Genomic DNA, 23852 nt, shown 5'->3' on the forward strand with positions numbered 1-23852 from the left:
AGAGACTACACAGATAATGGGCAACAAGGGAACCTAGAACTAGAGTATCAACTTACAGTTTGTATATGCTATGCTGTAACATACACAGTAGGGCCTCTAAAATACAACCTGAAGGCATAAAACTGGAGGCTTCTTAATGACAAGGTATGAGTGGCATATTGTCATACCTCCAAATAGAACCATTAAGATTTTGCAGGATTCATTTACTGAATAAAATATCTTCTGCCACTGTCAAGTTTTTAATGTCTACTTTGATAACTGCTTTGCAATCGGGTACTGTATTTACAGGTTCTACTTCAGTTAGCTGTTTCTTATATAGCCTCTATCCTAATAGACTGAACGACCTACTTCCCATCATTATCAAATATGCATTCATGTACCGAATCTCTCCTACATTAGCAAAATCATCCCTGAAAGTAAAATAACTTTATGTTGTGCCTATGAGGGCTTCCATTCTAAGACCTGTTAACCTTGGTTTGTCCAATGTCATCCCAAATTGTAAATCCCTACAGTCTACTACTCAGTGAGTTTAAAGTGAACTGTATCCAGAGCTTGGAAATAAATTAGAAAAAACACAAACAGACCTTGAACAGTTGGCGGGGCTAGAAGTATGTCATTAATCTGCAGAAGAAACAACAGTAAGACTTCCCACGTTTCTCGTGCCATGATGGATGACTCACGGGCCAGTTTCTGAATGGCTCTCAGGACCTGTAAGCATAGTCGGATCTGACTGGAGCCCTGTTCCTGTCTGAAGAAGACAGATACATCACTGACAAGCCTTGAGGAGAGAAAGCAAAGGCTTGAGGACAGGCGACTTATGGACACAGGAAGCAATGGTCCAATGACACTCCCTAAGAGCATCAGAAGGCAGGACAAGGCGCAGCCTCTTCAATTCAAAGCTATTTTGCCACCAGAGTTTGGCTCTCTGGGATCTCAGCCCACCATTCCTATGAGAGCTTGAAAAGCTCCCGGACAGGGGGGAATAGTAGAATGTAAGTTTCACCTCTGGATTTTCTAAGTTTAAAATGTACCTGACAACATAACAGGCACACCATTTTCTCCTGAATGAGTAAATACCCACAGCCCCTTCTGCTGCTCACACTGAAGCACAATGCCCTTTGTAGTCTTTAAAAAAATTTTTTTAAACACACATTCACGAGAATTTAGAATGTGAATTCTTGGTGTTCACAGTCCCTTTGAGGCTAATGTCTGCTAGAGAAAAGCCTACAGACCCAAGGGAATATCCTCACAGGTCCCTGAAACTGAAGAGGTCTGGAGGCAACTGCCTCAAAAGTGAGCACCCAGTTACTGCTGTTCTAATAAAAAAAAGGCACCTTAACCTAAGATGGGGGTTCCAATGGTTCCCAAGATACTCTAGAAAAAAGTTTTAAAACTCTCTTTGGTCTATAGGACCATTTTTTTCCTCAAAAGAATAAAACAGATCAAAGTACTCGGGCTAGAGTAGAAGACAGAGATCCAAGCCCCAGCCCCTTATCCCTACTTTGCAAAGCAGACCACCTGAGAATTTTAAGAATAGTGGGAAATTCAATGCATAAATGAGTGGTGAGTTGGCCTCCTGACTAACTGTGTGAAACCTAGTAACTATAAGTATTGAAATAAATCTTGACAAGTTTCTATATTATGACTTATATCACACAGAGCTGATAAAACAGAACTTCCTCAAAAAATCCGGAAAATGAAACGAGTGGACTTACCACTCCTGCCCCGACCTGAGGATAGAAGATTCTCAGATTCTGGGCTATGGCCCAGAAAACCAGACACTTACCGTAAAGTTACAAATGACATCACTAAGTTTTTCCTAAAGTAGTCCTATCTCTCACCTAGGAAAGACCAAAATCTCCAAAGAGCAGGGAGATGTCCCACATTCAGCTAGAGGTGAATCCAGTACATGCAAAGCCATGAGGCTCAAGTTTGTGCCTGTGGCACTGGCTACTTGAAGAACAATATAAAACTGTGTAATAGCCCCAAATCTCATCTAGTCATACAAGAAGTCCAGAATAAGAAATAAGAATAGCTCTGGGGTTGACACTCTTCCAAGCTAGTGATAAGACTCCAAGCTAGTAATCTAGGCCTACCCACTATTTCCAGGTACCTGTCCACTGGTACAAAAGGAAACATCCGCTCTGTAGGTAACTGTAGCCTCACAAAGAAGACCTAAATTCAGGAGCAGTGTTCAAATTTCTAAAGCTAAGAGAAACAAGATCATCTTTACTTCATTTACTTCATTTTACATTATTTTTGCTTAAAAATAAGCAGATAGGCCTAAACACAAGAGATTTTCCTCCCCCCCCCCAACAGTTTCTTCTTCTTCTTTTTTTTTTTTAAAATTTTTTTTTTTTTTTTAATTTACTTGACAGACAGAGATCACGAGTAGGCAGAGAGGAAGGCAGAGAGAGAGGAGGAAGCAGGCTCCCCGAGGAGCAGAAAGCCCGATGCGGGGCTTCATCCCAGGACCCTGGGATCATGACCTGAGCCGAAGGCAGAGGCTTTAACCCACTGAGCCACCCAGGCGCACCTCCCCCCAACATTTTCAAAAAGAACTTGTGATCTTCAGAAAAACTGTTCTCAGAACAAGAGCCGGTGAACTATAGCCCATGGGTCAAATCTGGCCTACCATCTGGTTTTGTTGAAGTTGTCCTGGAATACTGCCATGTTCATTCATTTACACATTGTCTGTGACTACTTCCTCTACATCAGCAGAGTTGAGTAATTAGAACAGACACAACATAGCCCACAAAGCCTAAAATATTTACTATCTGGCTTTATCAAAAAAGTTTATCAACCACTGCTTTAGAAGAGTATTACATTTTTTAAACTACAACATATTTGAGTAATGAAAACCCTAATCAATTTTAAAAGATGATACACTCTTGGGGAACCTGGGTGGCTCAGTGGGTTAAAGCCTCTGCCTTCAGCTCAGGTCATGATCCCAGAGTCCTGGGATGAAGCCCCATATCTGGCTCTCTGCTCAGCAGGAAGACTGCTTCCCCATCTCTCTCTGCCTGCCTCTTGGCCTACTTGTGATCTCTGTCAAATAAATAAATAAAATCTTTTTAAAAATAAATAAAAGATGACTCACTCTTCACTCTAGTATGCAAATAAACAAAAGAGATCAAACTAAACTGATAGGCAAAAAGAGAAAGGTTACCCCCACTGACTTATCTCTAGCAAAGTGGGAGAAAGTTTCTTCTATTTTGAGTGTTACTTTTTATAAAAACAACTAAGTAAGCTTGAGGACAATTTTGTGATCTGAATTTAAAACAAAACAAAACAAAACAAAACAAAAACTCTGATACTTCCCAAAAAGGGAGAGAAGATCATAACTCCCAATATTTAGCACTGAAAATACTCAGCTCCCTAAGACACTGTTGGCCAGGAGAACTCTAGGACTCCGTCCAATATCCTCTCTGAAGAATGCACACACACTTGAGAAAAAAAGTTAATGAACAAGGTACTCATGTTCTCAAAAGGGAAAAAAAAGCAAAAGCCCAATTAACTCAAATGACATTGCTATTTTTCATCAATACAAATGAATTGAGCACAGACAGGTGGTAAGAGAGCAAACAGGAAAGCAGCCCAGGGACAAGACTACTCATCAGACTGTCCCATGCCCAAGGAAAAAGGCCAGTAAATTAGTCTTCTACACGGAACGACAAAAGCATTAAAACTGTTACACCGTTTTAGAAAAGTCTGCTTAAGCACAAATAATATTCTAATCATTGTCAACTACTTCTTGTTACTACTCCTATTTGAGATCAATAAATACAAGCAACAAATATTTAATTCACACCTCTAATAATGTAAGTACTGCACCAGGTACTGTGGAAGCCCCAAATATGTAAAACCCTAGTTCTTGCCTTCAAGCTGGTTAGCTGGGGAAATGAGACACACATGTTTTAAAAGATAAACAATAAAATAGTGAAGACATAAAAGAATGACACAGGAAGTACCACACTGGTTCAGAAAAGGTATGATCACTGTGGGGCTGGATGGTCAAGCAAGGCTTCTGTTTATAAGGCAGGACTTAAGATAAACCAACAAGAATGAGATGCAGACAACTAGGAGAGGGAGAAGAGGAAGAAGATGACAAAAGGGTAGGAGAAGATGAGGAGATCATTAAGGAGTCTTAAGGGAATGTTTAATTTATGAGTCTGACCAATGAGCAGGGCTCACGCAGAATGAGCAGCAAATAATCTGCTTAGATTATAGCCAGCATTTCACAAAAGGCAAGGAGTTTATACTTGATCCTACACATCACAGTTCTCAATGAGGTGTTTTTTTTTTTTAATTCAAATTTTACAAAGTAAACTTCTTTCTAAACCTCCTTAAAAAATTCTCAGTCAGGGCGCCTGGGTGGCTCAGTGGGTTAAGCCGCTGCCTTCGGCTCAGGTCATGATCTCAGGGTCCTGGGATCGAGGCCCGCATCGGGCTCTCTGCTCAGCAGGGAGCCTGCTTCCTCCTCTCTCTCTGCCTGCCTCTGCCTACTTGTGATCTCTGTCAAATAAATAAATAAAATCTTAAAAAAAAAAAAAAAAATTCTCAGTCAGTTAAACATCTGCCTTCAGATCAGGTCATGATCCTGGGGTCCTGGAATCCAGCCCTGAGTTGGGCTTCCTGTTCAGTGGGGAATCTGCCTGTCCCTCTTCTTCCAGCCCTCCCTCGACTCGTGCTCTCTCTCACTCTCTCACTCACTAATAAATAAATAAAGCTTAAAAAAAATAATAATTTTTAAAGTAAACTCTACACCACTTGTAGGGCTCAAACTCACAACCCTGAAATGAAGAGTTGCATGCTCTATCAACTGAGCCAGCCAGGGGCCTCCAAAGTAATCTTCCTTCTAAATTTAAAAGGTTAAAAATTTATAGAGTGGTTTTGGATGATTCAGAGTCTCTCACCATCTGATAAAGAAAAAGCTGTAATAAGAACTTTTCCAAAAGGAAGCAAGCCCCTTTGCCTCTTTCAAAGACATTAAAAAACAGCTAAAGACAGGTTTTTCTTAAAGGAAATCCTCATGAATGGGTAAGAAACTAATTAATGCTTTCTTCTCCATTATTTTCTATATTTCCCAAACTCTTTACGATGACATATGATCTTTTCGAATTGGAAAAAAAAAAAATTTAAGATTATTTATTGAGACAGAGGGAGAGTGCAAGAGGGGGAGAGCACAAGCAGGGGAAAGGGAGAAACAGACTCCATAGTGGGCAGCCCGACATGGGGCTTGATCCCAGGACCCTGAGACCATGATCTGAGCTGAAGGCTGTCACTTAACTGACTGAGGCACCAAAGGACCCCTGGAAAAAAATTTGAAGCCCAAATAAGGTACATATCCCATATTACGATATTTAAGGTCATCGTCTCAGAAGACAGGAGAAAAAAAATCAGTAACAAACTGCTAACAAAATCTTTTGGTCTTCCACAAATTTGCCCATAATAATTTCAAGTCTGCTTCTTTCAATGTCTTCATTCTCTCATAAGAAAGATTCATTTTAAGGTAGAAGGTTTAGTTGCCTTTAGCTTAAGTGGAGAAAAAAAATTATGATAGGCAAAAGTATGTTTTTTGAATGGAGGGGAAAGGGGTCATAACATTTTAATATCTAAAGCTATCAGATCTTAGAAAGGAAAACAAAAGCCTTTAATGAACATAGACTTGTTAAAAACACTTAGTAAACATGCTATAAGCCCATCTCTCTTATCATTCATATTAATACATTCTTTGAACAGTAATGATACTTTTCAAAAGACTAACAATGAAATCAGCTCCTATTTATATAAAATAGTTAACATTTATGAATATTTTATTATGCTCCTGATAATAGGCCAGACAGACAGATATAGCTTACCTTGGTACAAAAAGATTTTGCAGGTGTTTTAGTATACTTTGAACATATAGATTAGGCTCTTTAATAACTGGCAACGGAATAGAATCTTTCGGCAATACTAAAGCCATAATCCAATCTGTATATACATCAACACAATATTTTACAGTCTCTCCATCCAGTGGAAGGGTCAGTCCATAGCAAATTACTTCCATGGTCCATTTCACCTAAACAAAAGAAAATATACATACAGCACTATCACACATCCCTACTATATTTCAGTAGACTGATTTAATATTGACCTTTTTTATTACCAAAAACCTCTCAAGTGACAGTATATCCATCTCAGCTTTGCATCATCAGATTTATTCTCAAGAATGCACTTTCCATGGAAAAAATATACTCAGACAACATTTCCTAAGCAAAATATTTAAGAAAAAAATAAATTATTTATTTCTAAATATTAAACCCATGTTGGCTATTACCCATTAGATATTATTATTGTTTGTTATGTGAAATAAAAAGCAATTATGGGCTGTCTTGATTTTCTCTAGAGACTGGGGGCACAGAAACACAGAAAATTTTAGCCTTATTTCTCCTTTTAATTTGTATATAGGTATGTGTATCATTTAGGAAATCATATACATAAATTCAATCATATTCCATTTCTAGATTATGCAACATTAACAAGCAACAGGAAAGAATACGACCTGCTCAACTCTTATACTGTGACTCTTTCTGCCAAAGAAAATAATTAACATGGGAAGGTAAGAACACACACAAGTGAGACGGGACTTAAGCTGGTAAGATTGTAACAAGGCACTTAGCTGCACTAAATGAGTGCCAGGCCCTTGACCCATGTGCTTCACATCACAGAGGCTGACAGAACTTGTCTAAGTGACTACCAACCAGTGCCCACAGTCATGAAGAATGAATATGATATAAGCAGAAAGTGAAAATAGCATAATTTGCAAGAGAGGATGAAACAATATTCCAGATTCTATAGACTGGAAAGTTTCAGTGAATTCCAGAAGAAACTACTAAGCAGATGATCAGTGAGCACTTATAAAACAGAAGCAGGCTCACTGGGAACCAGCCTACTCAAAAAGAACAAGTCATGCCAGTCAAGTTTCATTCCTTTACTAACAAGGTTACTATGAAGGCAGTGGACAATTGCATAACCCTGGCAATTTACGAAGCAATTTTCATAAATATCATCTAACCATCAAAATAACCCTGTATGAGAGGTTAAATTATCCTCACTTCATAGATTAGAAAACTGATGCTTAGGAAGATTAAGCAGTTTGGCCCAAGTCACTGGTTTGGAAATGGTAAAACTGAAAACTTGGACCCCAATCTTCCGGCTAGACATCTGAAGCTACTCCCACCATCTTCCACCAATAGCCTTGTCTGGCGAAGGGGGATCACGAAATGTGGTCAGATGCAGGATATTCTTTTGACAAGATGGAGACCTATGGCCCAGAGGAAGGTAAAATGGCTGGATTTTAAGTTGTTGAAATACAAGATGAGAGAACACAGTGGGTTAATGCACCAAGACCATTTTGAAGAAGGTGCCCAATGGCATGCCAAAGGCTGTGCCGAGATTTTTACTTAGGAAAAGAGAGAAAAACAGTCTACAGGCTAACCATCTGTAGCTATCACAAAGCTAAAATGCATAGCTAACCTGTTATATAGAAATTCAGGATTCAAAAAGACTTCAACAGTTTAAAACAAAAGTTGAATCTAACAAGATAAATACAGGTAGAGAAAATTTTAAGCTCAAAAACAACTAAGAGTAAAATCATGTTAATAGCGATATAACATAGACAATAAATACAGTATTATCTACAACAGTGATAAACTTTAAGGCTCTAACACCACAGTGAAGCTGTGACAAATATAGGAGGGTAGGAGGAACTGAACCACGCATAAGAAGGGATTTTAAAAGGGACTGCAAGTCTGTAATTGTCAGATGAAACGACAAAGGAGAAAATATCTCTGGTGATACCTTCATAATAGTTCAGTTGTACACTTCCAGAGGACAGTGGATTCAAGGACTATTCTCTCGTATCTTTTTAAGGGTGAGGAAGGACAACAAACAAGGGCTGCACCAGAGCACCTCTATCCACTCATGTGCCATCTCTTACCAGGAGAAGATTATAGACCCACCAAGAGGAGAGTGCACCAGGGCAAGCGCTGGTCCTTAGGGTAAGTCTCTGCTAAGGTACTCTAAAGAGAGAAAAATGCTCCTCAGACTGAGGGGCTTCATCCTCCAGAAACCCATGACCCGCAGAGGGTAAATAAACTGCCTTTAGAGCTATAAGCTTTGGTCTTGTATCCAGTCTTCTATCTAGATCTAATCTCTCCTTCATCAGAAAGAAATAAAAAAGTAAGGGGGAGAAAAAGTGGGTCTGGAAAATAAGCTAACCCAAAGTCTGAAGGTTGTATAAACTTCCTCAAGCACAAAGACAAAGTTCTAATCCCATATCTTAGCCAGACATCACACTAGCATGTTCCTGTATCCCTCCATTTTCAGGGTCCCTTCACGACCTGACCCTTAAAACTTCACTTCAGCCCAGTCACTTGAACGCAAGAATAGAGGACCACCTCCAGGCCGAGCCACTCTAAGAGCTCTTATCTTTAGAGACAGCAAACACAACCCCCACTCCAACCACTTGGGCTCACAGCCATACGGGCTTAGCTGCTCTGCAACATCCTTAAACCCGAGAGACAGGTAAGGGTAAGCAGACATGGAGACACAGGAAGGCCTCAAGTTCAGTGTGTATGTGAAAACTGAAAACTTGACACAAGATAGGCCTTCAGTTAGAGGCCATATGGGAGGAGCAGTGAAGACCTTCCAAACACACCTCTGAATAAAAAGAGACTGGGCCCAGAGCTTACGGGAAAGAGCCTGACACTTAAGCCTTGTCTTGGATACACAGCTCAAGTAGAGAATTGGGCCTGGCTAGTAAGGGGCTAGCAACACAACAGTACAACCTATTCCTTGACCCCCACGAACTCTCAGCCCCAACCCTCAGCCCAAAGGTCAGAATTAAGTAAGTTGTACTACATTGGACAGAAACCCAGTAAAAGGACAATGTCAAATAAATGCTTCAGTAACAAAATTCTGTTTTCACACAGTAGAATGAAAAGAAGAAACACTTACTTCTTTGTCAGTTTTTAACAAACTCTCACTACCAGCCACTGAAGGGGTACCTAAGGCCTGCCCAAGGGGATGGACCACTGCATTTGCCACCTCTCGCCCAACGCTCTCTGGATAGCTGTGCAGCACACTCGTGTGGCCCTGATCATTCTGAATCACCAAATGCAGTGACCTCCACTCAGAGTACATCGTGCCGCTAAAGGACTATCCAAATGGCACCTGAAAAGACAAAAAAAATTTCTGTTAAATTACACTGCTGTAAATTAATAGAAATCAATAAAACACAGATTTGCCCTACATGGTAAGATAAAGCAGCTACAAAAAGCAGCTTCTGTCTACCAAGCAGACAGAAAAAAAAACACATCTAAATGTTTTGAAAATATCCTGAAACAGCCTCACAGCAAGATCAGGTAGGAAGGCAGACCCTGGGAAGCAAATGTCTGAGCACCTCCCCATAAGAGCCTCAGAAACCCTGGAGCAGAACTGGGACAGATACCACTGTGCAGGGGGATAAAATGATCTGATCTGGTTCTCAGAACAAGAGGGAGACCTCCTCATTCTATGTTCCAGGAGAGAAAACGATACAGAATGAAGTGCCCTAACTAGAAAGGAAGACAAAGGAAAGAGTTTACTCCAAGATCTAGATTTTTCAGTCAATAATATCCAAGTACCTATTACATGCTAGAAACATACCCCTGCAATTTCCCACTGATGTCCTCAAATCAAACATAAAATTCTTCGTGAATATTTCATTCCCTGCAGGAGTGACACACAAATTTCTAGTAATGAAACACCCGGAAGTCATAGTGTTCTTTAGAAAATATATTAAGAGCTCGACTCACTGAGCATTTACTACATGCCACTCATGCAATCACCAAAATGAACAGGGGTGCCTAGGTGGCTCAGTCACCTGAGCATCCCCTAGCTCTTAGTTTCAGCTCGGGTGGTGGGATCCAGCCCCACATGAGGCTCCACACTCAGCAGGAGTCCGCCTATGATTCTCTCTCTCCTTTTCCTTCTGCCCCTCCCCACACTTGTGTGTGTGGGTGGGTGTGGGGGGGGAGTTGCGGGTGTGTGGGTACATATGCGCATGCTCTCTCTCTCCCTAAAGATAAAATATATGTTGGAAAAAAACCAACTCAATGAATATTAATGAATGTTATCTCTATTTCACAGTTGAAAAAGCTGAGACAGGGAGAGGTCTGCTGCTTACCTGAGGCTTCAGAGCAATAACATGGTGGAGCTGGGTTTTAATCCCTATCTGTTGGGTTTAGCATGTACTACCTTGACCATAGCATGTACTACCTTCTCCCTATCCTATACATTCTATGTGCATGTACTGCTTGCCATAGCATGTGCTACCTTCTCCCTATCCTATACATTCTCTGTGCATGTACTGCTTCTCCCTGTGCTGTATAGTCTCATGAAATGGTCTCTGTCTATCATGAACATGAAAAACTTTCAGCCACAGAAAACAGCTGTATGAATACAATGTAAATGTTACAATCATAAATATGAAGAGAATCAAGGATGGTTAAGCTCTTTCCAATTAATCTCTGCTAACTTCCAACTTCTACTTGTTCTGAAATCTGTATGCCCAGCCAGCAGAGTTTAAGCAAAATACATGGGTATACTTAATCTTTAAAAAGTTCTATCCTTTAAGCTAATTTTCCTTCATACTGGGCAAGACTAGCATTGTTCAATTTTATTTTCAATTGAAAATACTGAAATTATTTTCAATTGAAAATTCAATTTTCAATTCAATTTTAAACTTCATTCCAGCTCAATAAGTATCAGTATTTTTCATGAGGATATGGCATTTGAGAATTACAGGTCTGAAGAATGAAGGTGAAACTCCTTAGCATGAAAGTCAAAGTCATTCACAGACTGGTCCCAAACTACCTTTCTTTCTCATTTCCACACAGAGGAACCCACCATGTTCCCTTACCCTCTTTCATACTTCCTACCCCCAACCCTCCTCAATCTTCTCAGCTTCTCTGGGAATCTTATGGACTCTGGGCCCTGTACCTTTCCATACCCTCTGAGATCTGATGTCCTCCTCTGGACGAAAAGGCCCTGAAAATGGGAAGGCAAGAGAGCTGGACCGGCATCTAACAAGATACCTATCATCTGAAGGAAGGGTGGATTAGACTACTAAGATTAGCTCAGTTTCCTTGGGTTTATAAGGAATTCCCCCAAGGATATTCTGGTGCCCTTCCCCACCCCTCCCAAAATAATGGAAGGGGGAAAAGGGAAAGTTCTGATAGGGAGCCGTCCCTATCAGATGACAACTTATATTCCTATGCCATACATTTTTTTCTCACCTCTTCTAGTCAACATATATACGAGTACATATACATGTAGTGCATACACAGTATAATATACATATAAACGCTAGACATAGTCTCTTACGTAAATGCACAAGAATATCACACAAGGACTTTTGTTTCAGTGTAGTTTTTTTACATTGTTCATTTTATTTGGCTTCATGTCCTATCCAAATAGTTCACTTCCCTAGACAGATAATCCATGTTGACAACCTAATGTTTCCTCTTGTGTTTGCTCTACCCTAACTCAATCATATTAAAATAATTTTACATACTTGCATAGATAGGCATTGTACACTTTTCTGTATCTCTTTTCCCCCCATTCAACAATGCCTCAACTAATAATACATTCTTTTTAATGACTGTGTAACATTCCACGACATGGGTGTGGTATAACTTATTCAACCAGTCTCCCAACATGTGTATTTACTTCTCATTTCCCACTTTTTTATCACCAGGAAATGATGCAATAAACATACTTATTCATGTAAACACTGGCCTTTTAATTTCTATGGGGTAAGTTCCTAAGAATGTAACTATTGGATCAAAGGGCATTTGTTTTTAATGTTAATGGGTCTTGCCAGATTGCTTCCCCAAAAAAAGCTGTAACAACTTCCGTTTGGAATGGAAGAGATTTGGAATGGATGAGAGCCCTTCCCTCCTCTCACTCTCCATCTCCTGCCAGGAACTGCTTGCTTTTGCTTTTTTTCTTTCTTTCTTAGCCAATTGGATAGGTATGAGGTGAAATTTCACTGTTCTAGTCACATATTTTTTTTAATTTTTTTTAAGATTTTATTTATTTGACAGACAAAGATCATAAGTAGGCAGAGAGGCAGGCAGAGAGAGAGGGGGAAGCAGAGAGCCCTGACGTGTGGCTTCCCAGGACCCTGGGATCATGACTTAAGCCGAAGGCAACGGCTTTAACCCACTGAGCCACCCAAGGCACCTTCTGGTCACATATTTAAATTTTATAGCTTAAGTCTTGCTTAGGTGGTTTCTGCCTCCCATCTCCTCTGTCAGTGTTTTTCAAACTGTGAGTCATGAAATAAATATAATGGGTAACACTTTTGTTTTTAATTACCTGGAATAAGATATACAATAAAGACACCAGACATAGTAAAGCCAATATTCTGTGAAACTTGTTTCACTTTTCATAAATGCATATTTCTGGGTCACAGTATAAAATATATATATTAATATATTATAGGACTAGGTCCAAAAGTGTGAAAACGTAACCCTAAAGTATATATGTAGTCTCCTAGACTTCCTGCAAAACAATTGCTTATTTCTTCACACTTAAGTTTTATATTCATCTGGAATTTACTTCTGTAAATAGTATAGGAAAGGTCCAATTTATTTTCTTATAAATGTACAGTCAGTTGTGCCATCATCATCTATTAAAAATACATCCTTTCCCACCAAACTGAAACACCAATTTGTCATATACTAAATCCTCATTTATATAGGAATCTACTTATGAATCTGTTCTATTCGACTGTTTATCTATTCCTATGCCATAATGATTTAAATTCGGTGGCTTTATAGAATGTCTTAAGATCTGAAAAGGAGGGCGCCTGGGAGGCTCAGTGGGTTAGGCCGCTGCCTTCGGCTCAGGTCATGATCTCAGGTCCTAGGATCGAGTCCTGCATCAGGCTTTCTGCTCAGCAGGGAGCCTGCTTCCTCCTCTCTCTGTCTGCCTGCCTCTCTGCCTACTTGTGATCTCTCTCTGTCAAATAAATAAATAAAATCTTAAAAAAAAAAAAAAGATCTGAAAAGGAAGCCCCCCAACCTCCCCTATTCTTTTTCAAAACTTTATTGACTGTTCTCAGACCAAATTATTATGTATGTATTCTTCTATATAAAATTTAAGATGATTTTATACAATTAAAAAAATAAACAAAACCTTGCTAGGAATCTATTTGAAATTGCTTATTCTACCTTCCCAGCATCATCTTCTACTGACACTTTCCCACACGTACCCTTCCCCCCCAACTGTGGCCACTAAGGATCTCTAATCCTTTACTGATGGATCCTTAGTGATCCATAGTGATACTGAACGATCCTTACTAATGGATCACTCAAACTCAACAAGGTTTTTCATACCCTGTATTACTGCTCAAGCTATTCCTACTGACTACACTGCCACGCCCCACCCTGATTCACTTTATGAAATAATACTCCTTCGAGTAACAGCACAAATGTCCTCCCTTTGGTAAGGCTTTTCTACATTCCTCGAATCACCCCTCCTCCATGTGCCTATTACATGCTGGTTTTATCAAGCTTCATATTAACTTATTTGTTAACCATGTAAAGATATCTTCACCACAATAGTGTCAACCTTTTCTGAGTGAAAACCTCACTTCCTAAATCTTTGAGTAGTTCCTAAATCTTTGAGTAGTTCCTAGCATGCAATAGATAATAAATAAATGTTTCAGAATGTTAAGGTTTACCAGTGGGAAACCGGAAGACATTAGAAAGTTCCCTTTATTCCACTGAGGTATGTCCAAAATTTTGCATGTTATACACAAATAAAATTGGGAAATGTCCATTTGTTTCATGTTATTAGTTTTGTGTTTTGTTTTTTTTTTTTAAGATTTTATTTCTTTGAGAGAGAGAGTGAGAGCACAAGAGAGAGGAGGGTCAGAGGGAGAAGCAGACTCCCCACTGAGCAGGGAGTAGGGGTTGGATCCCAGGACTCCAGGATCATGGCCTGAGCCAAAGGCAGATGCTCAACCAACAGAGCCACCTAGGTGCCCCTACACTATTAATTCTTTAAGTGGTAGGTAGATGGTTTCCAAATATCTAAAGAATATTTAATTACTATTTAGCTTGCATTCCAGACAACACACTATTGGCAGAAAAAAAATGTTTTAAGGCAAAAAAAAAAAAAAGACAAGCTAGCTTTCAAACTCCACTGCACATGTAGGAATCATGGAGGGGCAGGGCAGGAGTGGTGGTGCTGCTGCTGCTGCATATCTCCAGGTCCTGTATCACTAGAAACTGAAATTCTGTCGAGGTCTGCATTGGGGCCTGGGAATAAGCATTTTTAAGAAATAGCTGCTATCCCTCCCAATTCTGAAAAAGACAGGAGTATTATTCTTTAACAACAAAACAACAACACTATGAAAGATCAATCAAAACAGGTTTAATAGCTCTTAAATTCTTTTTTTAAAAAATTTTTTTAAAAGATTTTATTTATTTATTTGACAGACAGGGATCACAAGCAGGCAGAGAGAGGCAGGCAGAGAGAGAGGGGAAATAGGCTCCATGCTGAGCAGAGAGCCCGATGTGGGACTCGATCCCAGGATCCTGGGATCACGACCGGAGCTGAAGGCAGAGGCTTTAACCCACTGAGCTACTCAGGCGCCCCTAGCTCTTAAATTCTTTTTTTTTTTTTTTTAAGATTTTATTTATTTATTTGACAGAGATCACAAGTAGGCAGAGAGGCAGACAGAGAGGAGGAAGCAGGCTCCCAGCTGAGCAGAGAGCCCCAATCAGGGCTCGATCCTAGGACCCCGGGAACATGACCTGAGCCAAAGGCAGAGGCTTTAACCTACTGAGCCACCCAGGTGCCCCTAGCTCTTAAATTCTTAAAGACTTTAAGAAACAAACATGTAAAGTAGGAAGGTATAGAAAAGATCCAGTGACAAAGTTGAACTTAACTATTAAAATCTATATAACAGAAAAAACATGCTAAATTTAACAAAATACATATAAGCAAAAAGTATTAAGACAAAAGTGTGATTATAATTACAGGCAAATTAAATAAAACAAGAGAAAATAAACATTGGAAACAAACATGAATTAAAAAAACAAAGCAGGGTGCCTGGGTGGCTCAGTGTGGGTTAAGCCTCTGCCTTCTGCTCAGGTTGTGATCCCAGAGTCCTGGGACCGAGCCCCACATGGGCTCTCTGCTCAGCATGGAGCCTATTTCCCCTCTCTCTCTGTCTGCCTCTCTGCCTACTTGTGATCTCTCTCTGTCAGATAAATAAAATATTTAAAAAAAACAAACAAAGCAAAGCAACAAAGACATTGTTTTGTACCTATTAAACTAGCAAAATAAGTGATAAAACTCAATTCTGAAAAACAAACAAACACCTTAACTCTGATTAGCAGGTAAGGCCACTAAGACACACTGAGGAATTTAAGTCAATGGTTTTCAATACAAAAGAGCTGCCTCCTAGCGGCCATTTTGGAAATATGACGTGCACTTCTGGTTAACACAATGACTGGTGTGTGCTACTGGTATTTATGGGTAGAGGCAGGAAATCTAGACATCCTGCAATCCAGGAGACAGTCCTGCACAATGAACAATTACGCTACTTTTCACATGACCAACAAATGTCCGCCAAAAAATCATTTTGTCCTTAACTATCTAAGCCTAGAAATGTAACTCCATTTTATACAAAAATATAAAATATTTTGTGCTAGTTTAATATACACTGAATTTTCCAGTAGTGCAATTAATCGTGTAAAGTGCGAAAAGACTGGACCTTTTATGTTTAGAACCTTACCATACCAAGAATTGTTTTTAAAAAATTGTTGACCATTTCAGAAAAATCACATCACCAAAGGCTATGTCACTGGTGGTATCTGGGCTGCTGATACCACACTGCTGTAAGAAACACAATCACAAGAACTACATATACACTTCTGTAGTCCTTATTTCAAAATGTCAAATATATGAGAAAAGAAAGTCTCTTCAATAAATGGTACTGGGAAAGTTGGATATTCAGATGTTAAAAAAAAACTAAACAACCCCTACCTTACATCATTTACCAAGATTACCTCAAAATGGATTAAAGACTTAATTGTAAGACATGAAACTCCTAGAAGAAAATATAGGAAAAAAGCTCCTTGAAATGGGTTTTGGTGATGGATTTTTTTGGAAATCATATCTAAAGCACAAGTAACGAAATTAAAAATAAGTGGAACCACATGAAACTGAGAAACTTCTGCACAGCAAAAGAAACCATCAACAAAGCGAAAAGACAACGTATTGAGTGGGGAAAAATACTTGCAAACCACGTATGTGATAAGGAGTTAATATACAAAACACACAAAGAACTCATACAACTCAAGAGCAAAATAACCCCAAATAATCCAATTAAAAATGGACAAAGGATCTGAACAGACATTTTTCCAAAGACTATATATGAATGGACAGCAGTTTCACGAAAAGGTACTCAACATCATTAGTCATTAGGGAAATGCAAATTGAAACCAAAATGGGATATTACGTCATGTTAAAATGTTAAAATGGTCATCATCAAAAAAACATAATAAATGCTGGCATGGATGTGGAGAAAAGGGACCCTTGTACACTGTTGGTGGGACTGTAAGCTGCTACAAGCCACTGCAGAAAAAAGGTATGAAATATCCTCAAAAAACTAAAAAAGGACTAACATATGATCCGGCAACTGTACTTCTAGGAATATATCCAAAGGAAATGAAAATGCTAATTCAAAAAAGATACCGGCACCCCCATGTTCACAGCAATGTTAATACATGGAAACAACCAAAGTGCCCACTGATGGATAAACGGATAAAGAAGTTGTGGGGGCGGGGGTGTGTGTGTAACATAACATTATTTAGCCATAAAGAAACAAGAAAATTCTACCATTTGCAACAACATGGATGGACCCTGAAGGCATTATGCTAGGTAAAGCTAGACAGAGAAAGACACATACTAAATGACCTCACTTAAAAGTGGCATCTTAAAAATAAACAAAAGTACCCCACCAAAATCATAGAAAAAGGGATCAGATTTGTGGTTACCAGTGATGGGCGCTTTGGGGAGGGGAAATTGGAGGAAGGTGGTCAAAATGTACAAACTTCCAGTTACAAGATAAATAAGCACTAAGAATATAATGTACAATGTGTGACTATAGTTAACACTGTTGAATGACATACAGGAAGGCTGTTAAGAGAGCAGATCCTAAGAGTTCTCATTACAAGGAAAATATTTTTTTCTTTTTATTGTATCTACTGGAGATGATGAATATTAACTAAACCTATTGTGGTAAGCTATAGGCAAGACACTGTAGAAGTTCAGAGGACTGATTACTTTTGATTGAAAGAAGGGTTGAGCTGGAAAACAACAGGACAACATCAGGGAAGAATGAATAGGGTATTGAAGGAAGGTCACAATTTTAACAGAGATAAGAAAATTAAGTGAATAAGGGTGAGAGTAAAAAGAGGAGGGTAGAAAAGGAAAATATATGAGGAAGGGTGTTTGCTTCAATCAGCAAAAAAAAGGCACCTAAAAAACCTAAACTAAAAACCTAGAGTGGCAAGAAAGAAAGTTGTATGTAGAAGGGATAAGATTTCAAAGATAAACTGTGACCAATTTTGAAAAGAGTACAAATGCTAGGATTGGAGATTTATAATTAATTTAATAAAAACTCGGGCAGTGGGCGCCTGGGTGGCTCAGTGGGTTAAGCCTCTGCCTTCGGCTCAAGTCATGATCTCAGGGTCCTGGGATCAAGGCCCGCATTGGGCTCTATGCTCAGCGGGGAACCTGCTTCCTCCTCTCTCTCTGCCTGCCTCTCTGCCTACTTGTGATCTCTGTCAAATAAATAAATAAAATCTTCAAAAAAAAAACACCAAAAAACAAAAAACAAACCTGGGGCAGAGAATGAGAGAATATTAACTTTATCATAGAAATGATACAGTAGGAACTAGAATTTGGTGTAAGTATCCAAGACAGGCTGAGGGAGGATAGAAAAGTAAACACTAGTGTAGCTAATATATTGAGGGGGAGGGAGGAAAGGATGGGGACGAGGCAGGGAGGACTGGGCACTGCAGTGAGAAATGAAGACAAAACTGAAGTTAGATAATTAAGGACTCTGACTGCTAAGTTAAGGATCCTGGGTCTCCTCCCCTGATAGGCTCGGTCAGCTATCACCCAGAGCTACTAGCAGAGAAGTCTCCAAAAGTAAAAGAACAGGAGGAAGGAGAAGACTGATGACAACGCACCCCTGCAGTTCACTTAACTTCTTCCTAACTCTACATGTATCCATTTTCTAGGTAATCTCCCTGGAGGTTTCTACTATCAGGTGATTGTGTGCTGGTAACAGCTTAAAATTTGTAGGTTCTACCACAAAGTAACATGAAGGTTTGTTCTGACAGATTACCAAAATGATCAATACAGTGGTAGTGGCAGATGCACTGAGACCACAGTCTGACATTAATTACATCAACCGACTCAACCAGTATTTATTGTATGCTTTCTATACACTATGCACAGGGAAGAATAACAGTGAATAAATAAGATCCCTACTCCCAAGAAACTTCAAGTCTAATTACAGAGAACAATTTTTTAAGACTTCATAAAGTAAATCCAGACATCAGTTATTTCATGAAACATTTATTAAACCCGTTATGTGTCAGGTATTGTCCTAGGATAGGTACGCAGATATAAACAGGACATGATGGCTGCCCAAGGGAAGCTTTCACAGGGAGGAAGTCAAGAGAAAATCCATGACACCACAGTACTGTAGTATTTAACATGATTAACTAACATGATGAGTTCTGAAGTCAGCATTAAACAAGAGAAAAACTACTAGAGATCTTGCTTGATAACAATGTGCCTTTGTAAAAACTGATCATTTTGAAAGAACTCCCACATGTTATTTCATTTTATTCTAATAACAAGCTTAGAAAGTTCAGTAAAACAGACGTACTAGACAGGAGGTGAGGAAACAAAAAAGGCTATAATTTGCTCAGAGCCATATTAAGTGACAGTAAAGCTGGGACAAGAAACTCCATCTTTTGCTCCAAAATCCAATGTTCTTCCCTTTTGTTCTGACTCCATACCTCACCATTATGACCTTGGAAAAGTCACCTGGCATTTCTTTGTCATAGTTTCCTCACCTACAAAACAGGGAAAACACCTGCAGTACCTAAAGGAACTCGCGGGAAGGATCAAATAAAGTGACATAAGTCAACATACTTTAAGACGTACAAAGGCAAAGTACACACTATCAGGCATGCCTTGTTTCTCTTAGGAAAAACAGGGTACAGGGTGCCAAAATACTGAGTAAATAAATGAACCATGCTGGATTTTCAAGCACAAATTGCTTTCAAGGTCACCCATATAACTTTATGACAAAGACAGAAGGGTTATAGTTCACATTTATGTTGTAGTCCCACTGACTCTACAAGGCAAATTATCAATGAAGTTTCATCAGAAAGGAATGTGTTCACCTATATACCAGATTCTGCTGGGGATCCTATCAGACACCTGAATCACAACAAAGAAATACAGGTTGTGCCTGTATTCCTCCCTAAAAGGGTAAATAGGTACTTTTTGCTAGTCTGTTTAAAAAAAAAAAAAAAAAAAGGCATGAATACTATGAACACCCTGCCTGCCCCCAACCAGCACCCCCCACTTTTCATCCTTTATGTCTCAGACCTGCTCTGTCCAATACAGTAGCCATTTCCACATGTAACTACTTACATTTAATTTATAAATTCAGTTCCTCATTTATACTAGTCACATTTCCAGTGCTCAGTACTCACATGTGGCTAGGGGCTACCATACTGGACAGTGCGGAGATAGAATAATTCCATCACTACAGAAAAGTCTACCCAGCAGAGCTGCCCAAGATACTATACTTCTATTTTTATTACAACTCTAACTAGACTATAGACTCCTTGAGGACAGAGCCTGTGTCTTATTTATTCTGGTATTCTCAGGATATAAAGTACATGTCACACAAAAAGCATTCACTATACATCTAATTGAATATCTCAAACATAACCTACTCTGTCATTTCCCCAACCCCAAAACACACACACACACACACACACACACACACACACAATAACAAACAAGACATCCTCACACGTGGGGTACGGAGGTGGAAGGAAATTCTGCATGCAGAGGAAGGAACCTGCTTTCTAGCCCAATGTACTAGAACCTAACCATGTAATCTTGGGCAAACTACCTACTATCTTCATGTCTAAAAAGTTAGAATTAAACTCCATGTACTTTAATTCTAAAACTTTAATCATCTTGTACCAAAAGAAATCATGTATTCTAACCTAAAAAGGTTTTTACACAAGTCAGAAAACACATCTGCTAACACTGGTGAGTATCTCAAATTAAACAGAATCCATTTCTAAGTCTCAGGCTATCTTGATTGCAGCCACTTTTGGTCTTTAATGAACACGTGAAATATTTCACCTTTACTCTGGATATCAATTACAGAGTAAAACCCCAGGCTTAAAGATTGAGTTTCTTCCATGCGCTGAGGCCAGAACTGGATACTCTGTTCATATCTGATCATAAAGAAACAAGGGCAAGTTTCTTGAGTATCTGAATTTAACAAGAATTGTCCCATCAGTTTCTCTATTAGCTTTAGCCTAAAGATTGACATAACAGTCCAAAATGGAACCAAGAGAATCTTTCTATAACAACCCTTATCCGGTAAAGAAAGTCTTTTTTTTTTTTTTTAAGATTTTTTTTATTTATTTGAAAGACAGAGATCACAAGTAGGCAGAGAGGCAGGCAGAGAGAGAGGAGAGAGGAGGAAGCAGGCTCCCTGCTGAGCAGGACCCTGGGATCACGACCTGAGCTGAAGGCAGAGGCTTTAACCCACTGAGCCACCCAGGCGCCCCTAAACAAAGTCTTTATAAAAAACGTACATATTTTTTAGTCCACATACCTCATCATATTTTTTTTTTAAGATTTTCTTTACTTATTTGACAGAGAGAGAGATCACAAGTAGGCAGAGAGGCAGGGAGAAAGCAGGCTCCCGCTGAGCTGAGAGCCCGATGTAGGGCTCCATCCCAGCACCCTGAGATCATGACCTGAGCTGAAGGCAGAGGCTTAATCCACTGAACCACCCAGGCGCCCATACCTCACCATATTTAAGTGCTATAAAAAAATCTTTACTGTCCAAAAACCTCTTCATAATGACCTTCACACACATATTCACTCATTCCCTTTTATAAACTTTAAGTGGTTCGAAGACTAGCCAAGAACAAACACAATCTGAATTACTGGTCTGCCTTTCTTTAAAATCAGTAAATATACTGGGCAATAGCAGTTCAGGCATTCTAAAATAAATATATACTAAGTTTGTCAAATCCTCTGACATCAAGGTTTTCATCTTCATTAAGTACTACCTATATCATCTCTCCTAGTGAACAGGATGAACTACTATCAACAGCCAATTCCATCTACTAGCATTTACCGAGTACCAATGAGATAATAACAACATTTAGTAAATGACAACTACACACTATTTTGGACAATATATGCAAAGGCCTAAGGACAATTAAAGGTCTCCACTGCAGAACTGATCATATCTGATTATGATAAAATCAGATTTAAAAAAAAATTGACCAATGCTAATTATATATCATCCTACATAGTGCCATGCCAGTGTAAGAACTCAATGTGTTTGTCCAACTGCTAGATGGATAAATTAATGACCCTAACTAGAATGTTTCCAATCAAAAAGAACAAAACTCTATAGGCTAAGAACTACCAAACACCTTTTGCAAAAATGGAAATAGAGAAGAATCTGTCTGCAGCGTGAAGTCTATGTCATAGAATAGACTCAAACATGCCAATCACTAAAACCGGTGTAAATCTGTATCAAAACACTGGAAGGAAAAGAGATAATATAGTTCAAGTTGCTCATAATCCAGAAGAGACAGAAATGCAACACAGAAAAAGAATTAATAAATTCCATTATGATGATGCTAAACAGCATATAAGAACGACCCAGGGCGGTTGAGTGTCACAGACACAGGCATCCTGAAGGGCATGTGGGGAGTTAGGCAGCCAGAGACTGGAAGAAAAAGCTCTGTGCACATGTGTAAGAGAGAGCAGAAGTGTGTGCATTTGAGTGGAGTGGGGACAAAGCATGGAGGATAGCCTAGGCAGAAGAACAGCATATGCAAAGATGACCCAGAAGTTAAAGACATTAGACCCATGAGTACTGTACATCCAGGAAAACTGCAAACTAACAGTTTTACATGAGATGTATACACGTAAAGGTACAGCAACTCAGAAATCCTGTAGACAAAGTTACTTTTCATCCAAGTGGTTTTCACAAAGTGGAGTAGTCACTGGGCCTAAAGATACTACCTTTGCAAGTGCAACTTGCGTTTTTAACAAACTCCCAGATGATTCTCCTACACATTTAAACTGGAGGCACACTGAAACGTCGTCTGAGATACAGGACTACCCACTCCAGCAGTTCCCAAAGTTTGCTACACACTGGAATCACATGGGTCTCCTTAAAAAAATACTGGCTTGGCTCCCCTCTCCTTCCCCCCAAACATTCTGATTTAATCAGTCTGCCTAAGGTTCAGGAATCTTTGAAAGTGGCCCCAGGTGACTTCAACGTGCAGCAAAGTTGGGAGAGCCACTGACCTAATTGTTACGAACTTCATTCTGGAGTCAGGCTGCCTGAGACCAAATTACCAGTTATGTGACCTTGGGCAAATAAGTCACCAAACCATTCAGAGCCTCAGTTGCATCGTCAGTAAAATGGGGATAACCATCCTACCTTACAAGCTTGTTGTGAAGTTAGATGCGGTGAACGTAATGGCCTGGCACAATGCCTGGGGTATAGTGAGCGCTTAACAAGGGTTAGCTGTTTATCCTCGATATTAACTCTTCCTCACCCGGCTGTCATTGTGCAATGGGTAGCATCATCCCCACAGGGCGGCAGCAACTCAAGTAACCCTTCTGTTGGACCAAATTCCTCGCCGGAGTTGTCGAGCTTCGCTCCTGACCCGCCCCCTCCCCCAGGTTGCCAGGAGAGCGCATCGCCCGGCCCAGGGAGCTCCCAAGGGCTAGACCGAGTCCGAACAGACCCGATAGAAGCCCCCGACTCCCAGCACCCCCACCCCGAGTCAGGTCCGGGCTCTGCCGGACCCCGCGGGTCCCCGGAGAAAGGCAGAGTCGTGGTTCCGAAGGCAGGGATTTGGTCGTTTCGGGACCGCCCGGAGGGGAGGAAAGGGGAGGGTCCGGCCGCGACGGGGAGGGCCCTCCGGTTACCTGAGGCGACGGGCGGGGCCCGCATCGCTGGGGCGGGCGCCGCCGCCGCCGCCGCCGCCGGCCGCGCTCGGCCTTCCGCCTCACGCTACCCGCGCCATAGTGCCGGCGCTTTTGCTGCCCAGGCCGGCTATTCTCGGGCGGTCGGTCCGTCCACCCGTCAGCGACTCTCCGAGGGCGCCGGGGGACGACGAAGGCCGGTCGGGCCGGCCGGCTGGGCTCCGCTCTGGCAACTTCCGACTGCCAGGGGCGGTAGCGTCAAATAACTCCCCGAACCGAGTGAACCACCGCGCGTGCGCGCCGCGCCTGATCAGAGACTTCTGCGGGGTCCGAAGCCGCGGCGTCAAATAATTCCCGAGACCCGGCGCCGGAAGCTGCGCGTGCGCAGCTATCCCAGATCGCCGCGCGGGGCATAGTCCCTCCTTCCTTTCCGGATCTATTGGAGTGGGAGGAGTGAAGTGACGGAGTCATCTACTTCATCTCAATACCGCCTGGGGGGGTGGGGG

General features: G+C 40.4%; 1 protein-coding gene across 7 annotated transcripts in view; it reads right to left on the reverse strand.

The window, feature by feature from the left end:
* RALGAPB (Ral GTPase activating protein non-catalytic subunit beta) overlaps positions 1–23548 on the reverse strand; it is an 80987-nt gene extending 57439 nt beyond the window's left edge. For 4 of the 7 annotated variants that reach the window (XM_044263049.1, XM_044263048.1, XM_044263047.1 and 1 more), the window contains exons 1-4: positions 23350–23547; positions 9004–9219; positions 5862–6064; positions 585–748 (exon numbers count right to left, since the gene is read on the reverse strand). In XM_044263049.1, coding sequence (XP_044118984.1) covers positions 585–748; positions 5862–6064; positions 9004–9189 — 553 coding nt within the window. In that variant the 5' untranslated portion in view covers positions 9190–9219; positions 23350–23547. Of the gene's footprint in view, positions 1–584; positions 749–5861; positions 6065–9003; positions 9220–23349 lie in introns of all 7 variants that reach the window. The other 3 variants (XM_044263045.1, XM_044263044.1, XM_044263042.1) reach the window with 1 other exon arrangement.
* Positions 23549–23852: the final 304 nt, after the last annotated feature.

Source organism: Neovison vison, chromosome 8, assembly GCF_020171115.1.
Source record: "Neovison vison isolate M4711 chromosome 8, ASM_NN_V1, whole genome shotgun sequence".
Classification (NCBI taxonomy): domain Eukaryota; kingdom Metazoa; phylum Chordata; class Mammalia; order Carnivora; family Mustelidae; genus Neogale; species Neogale vison.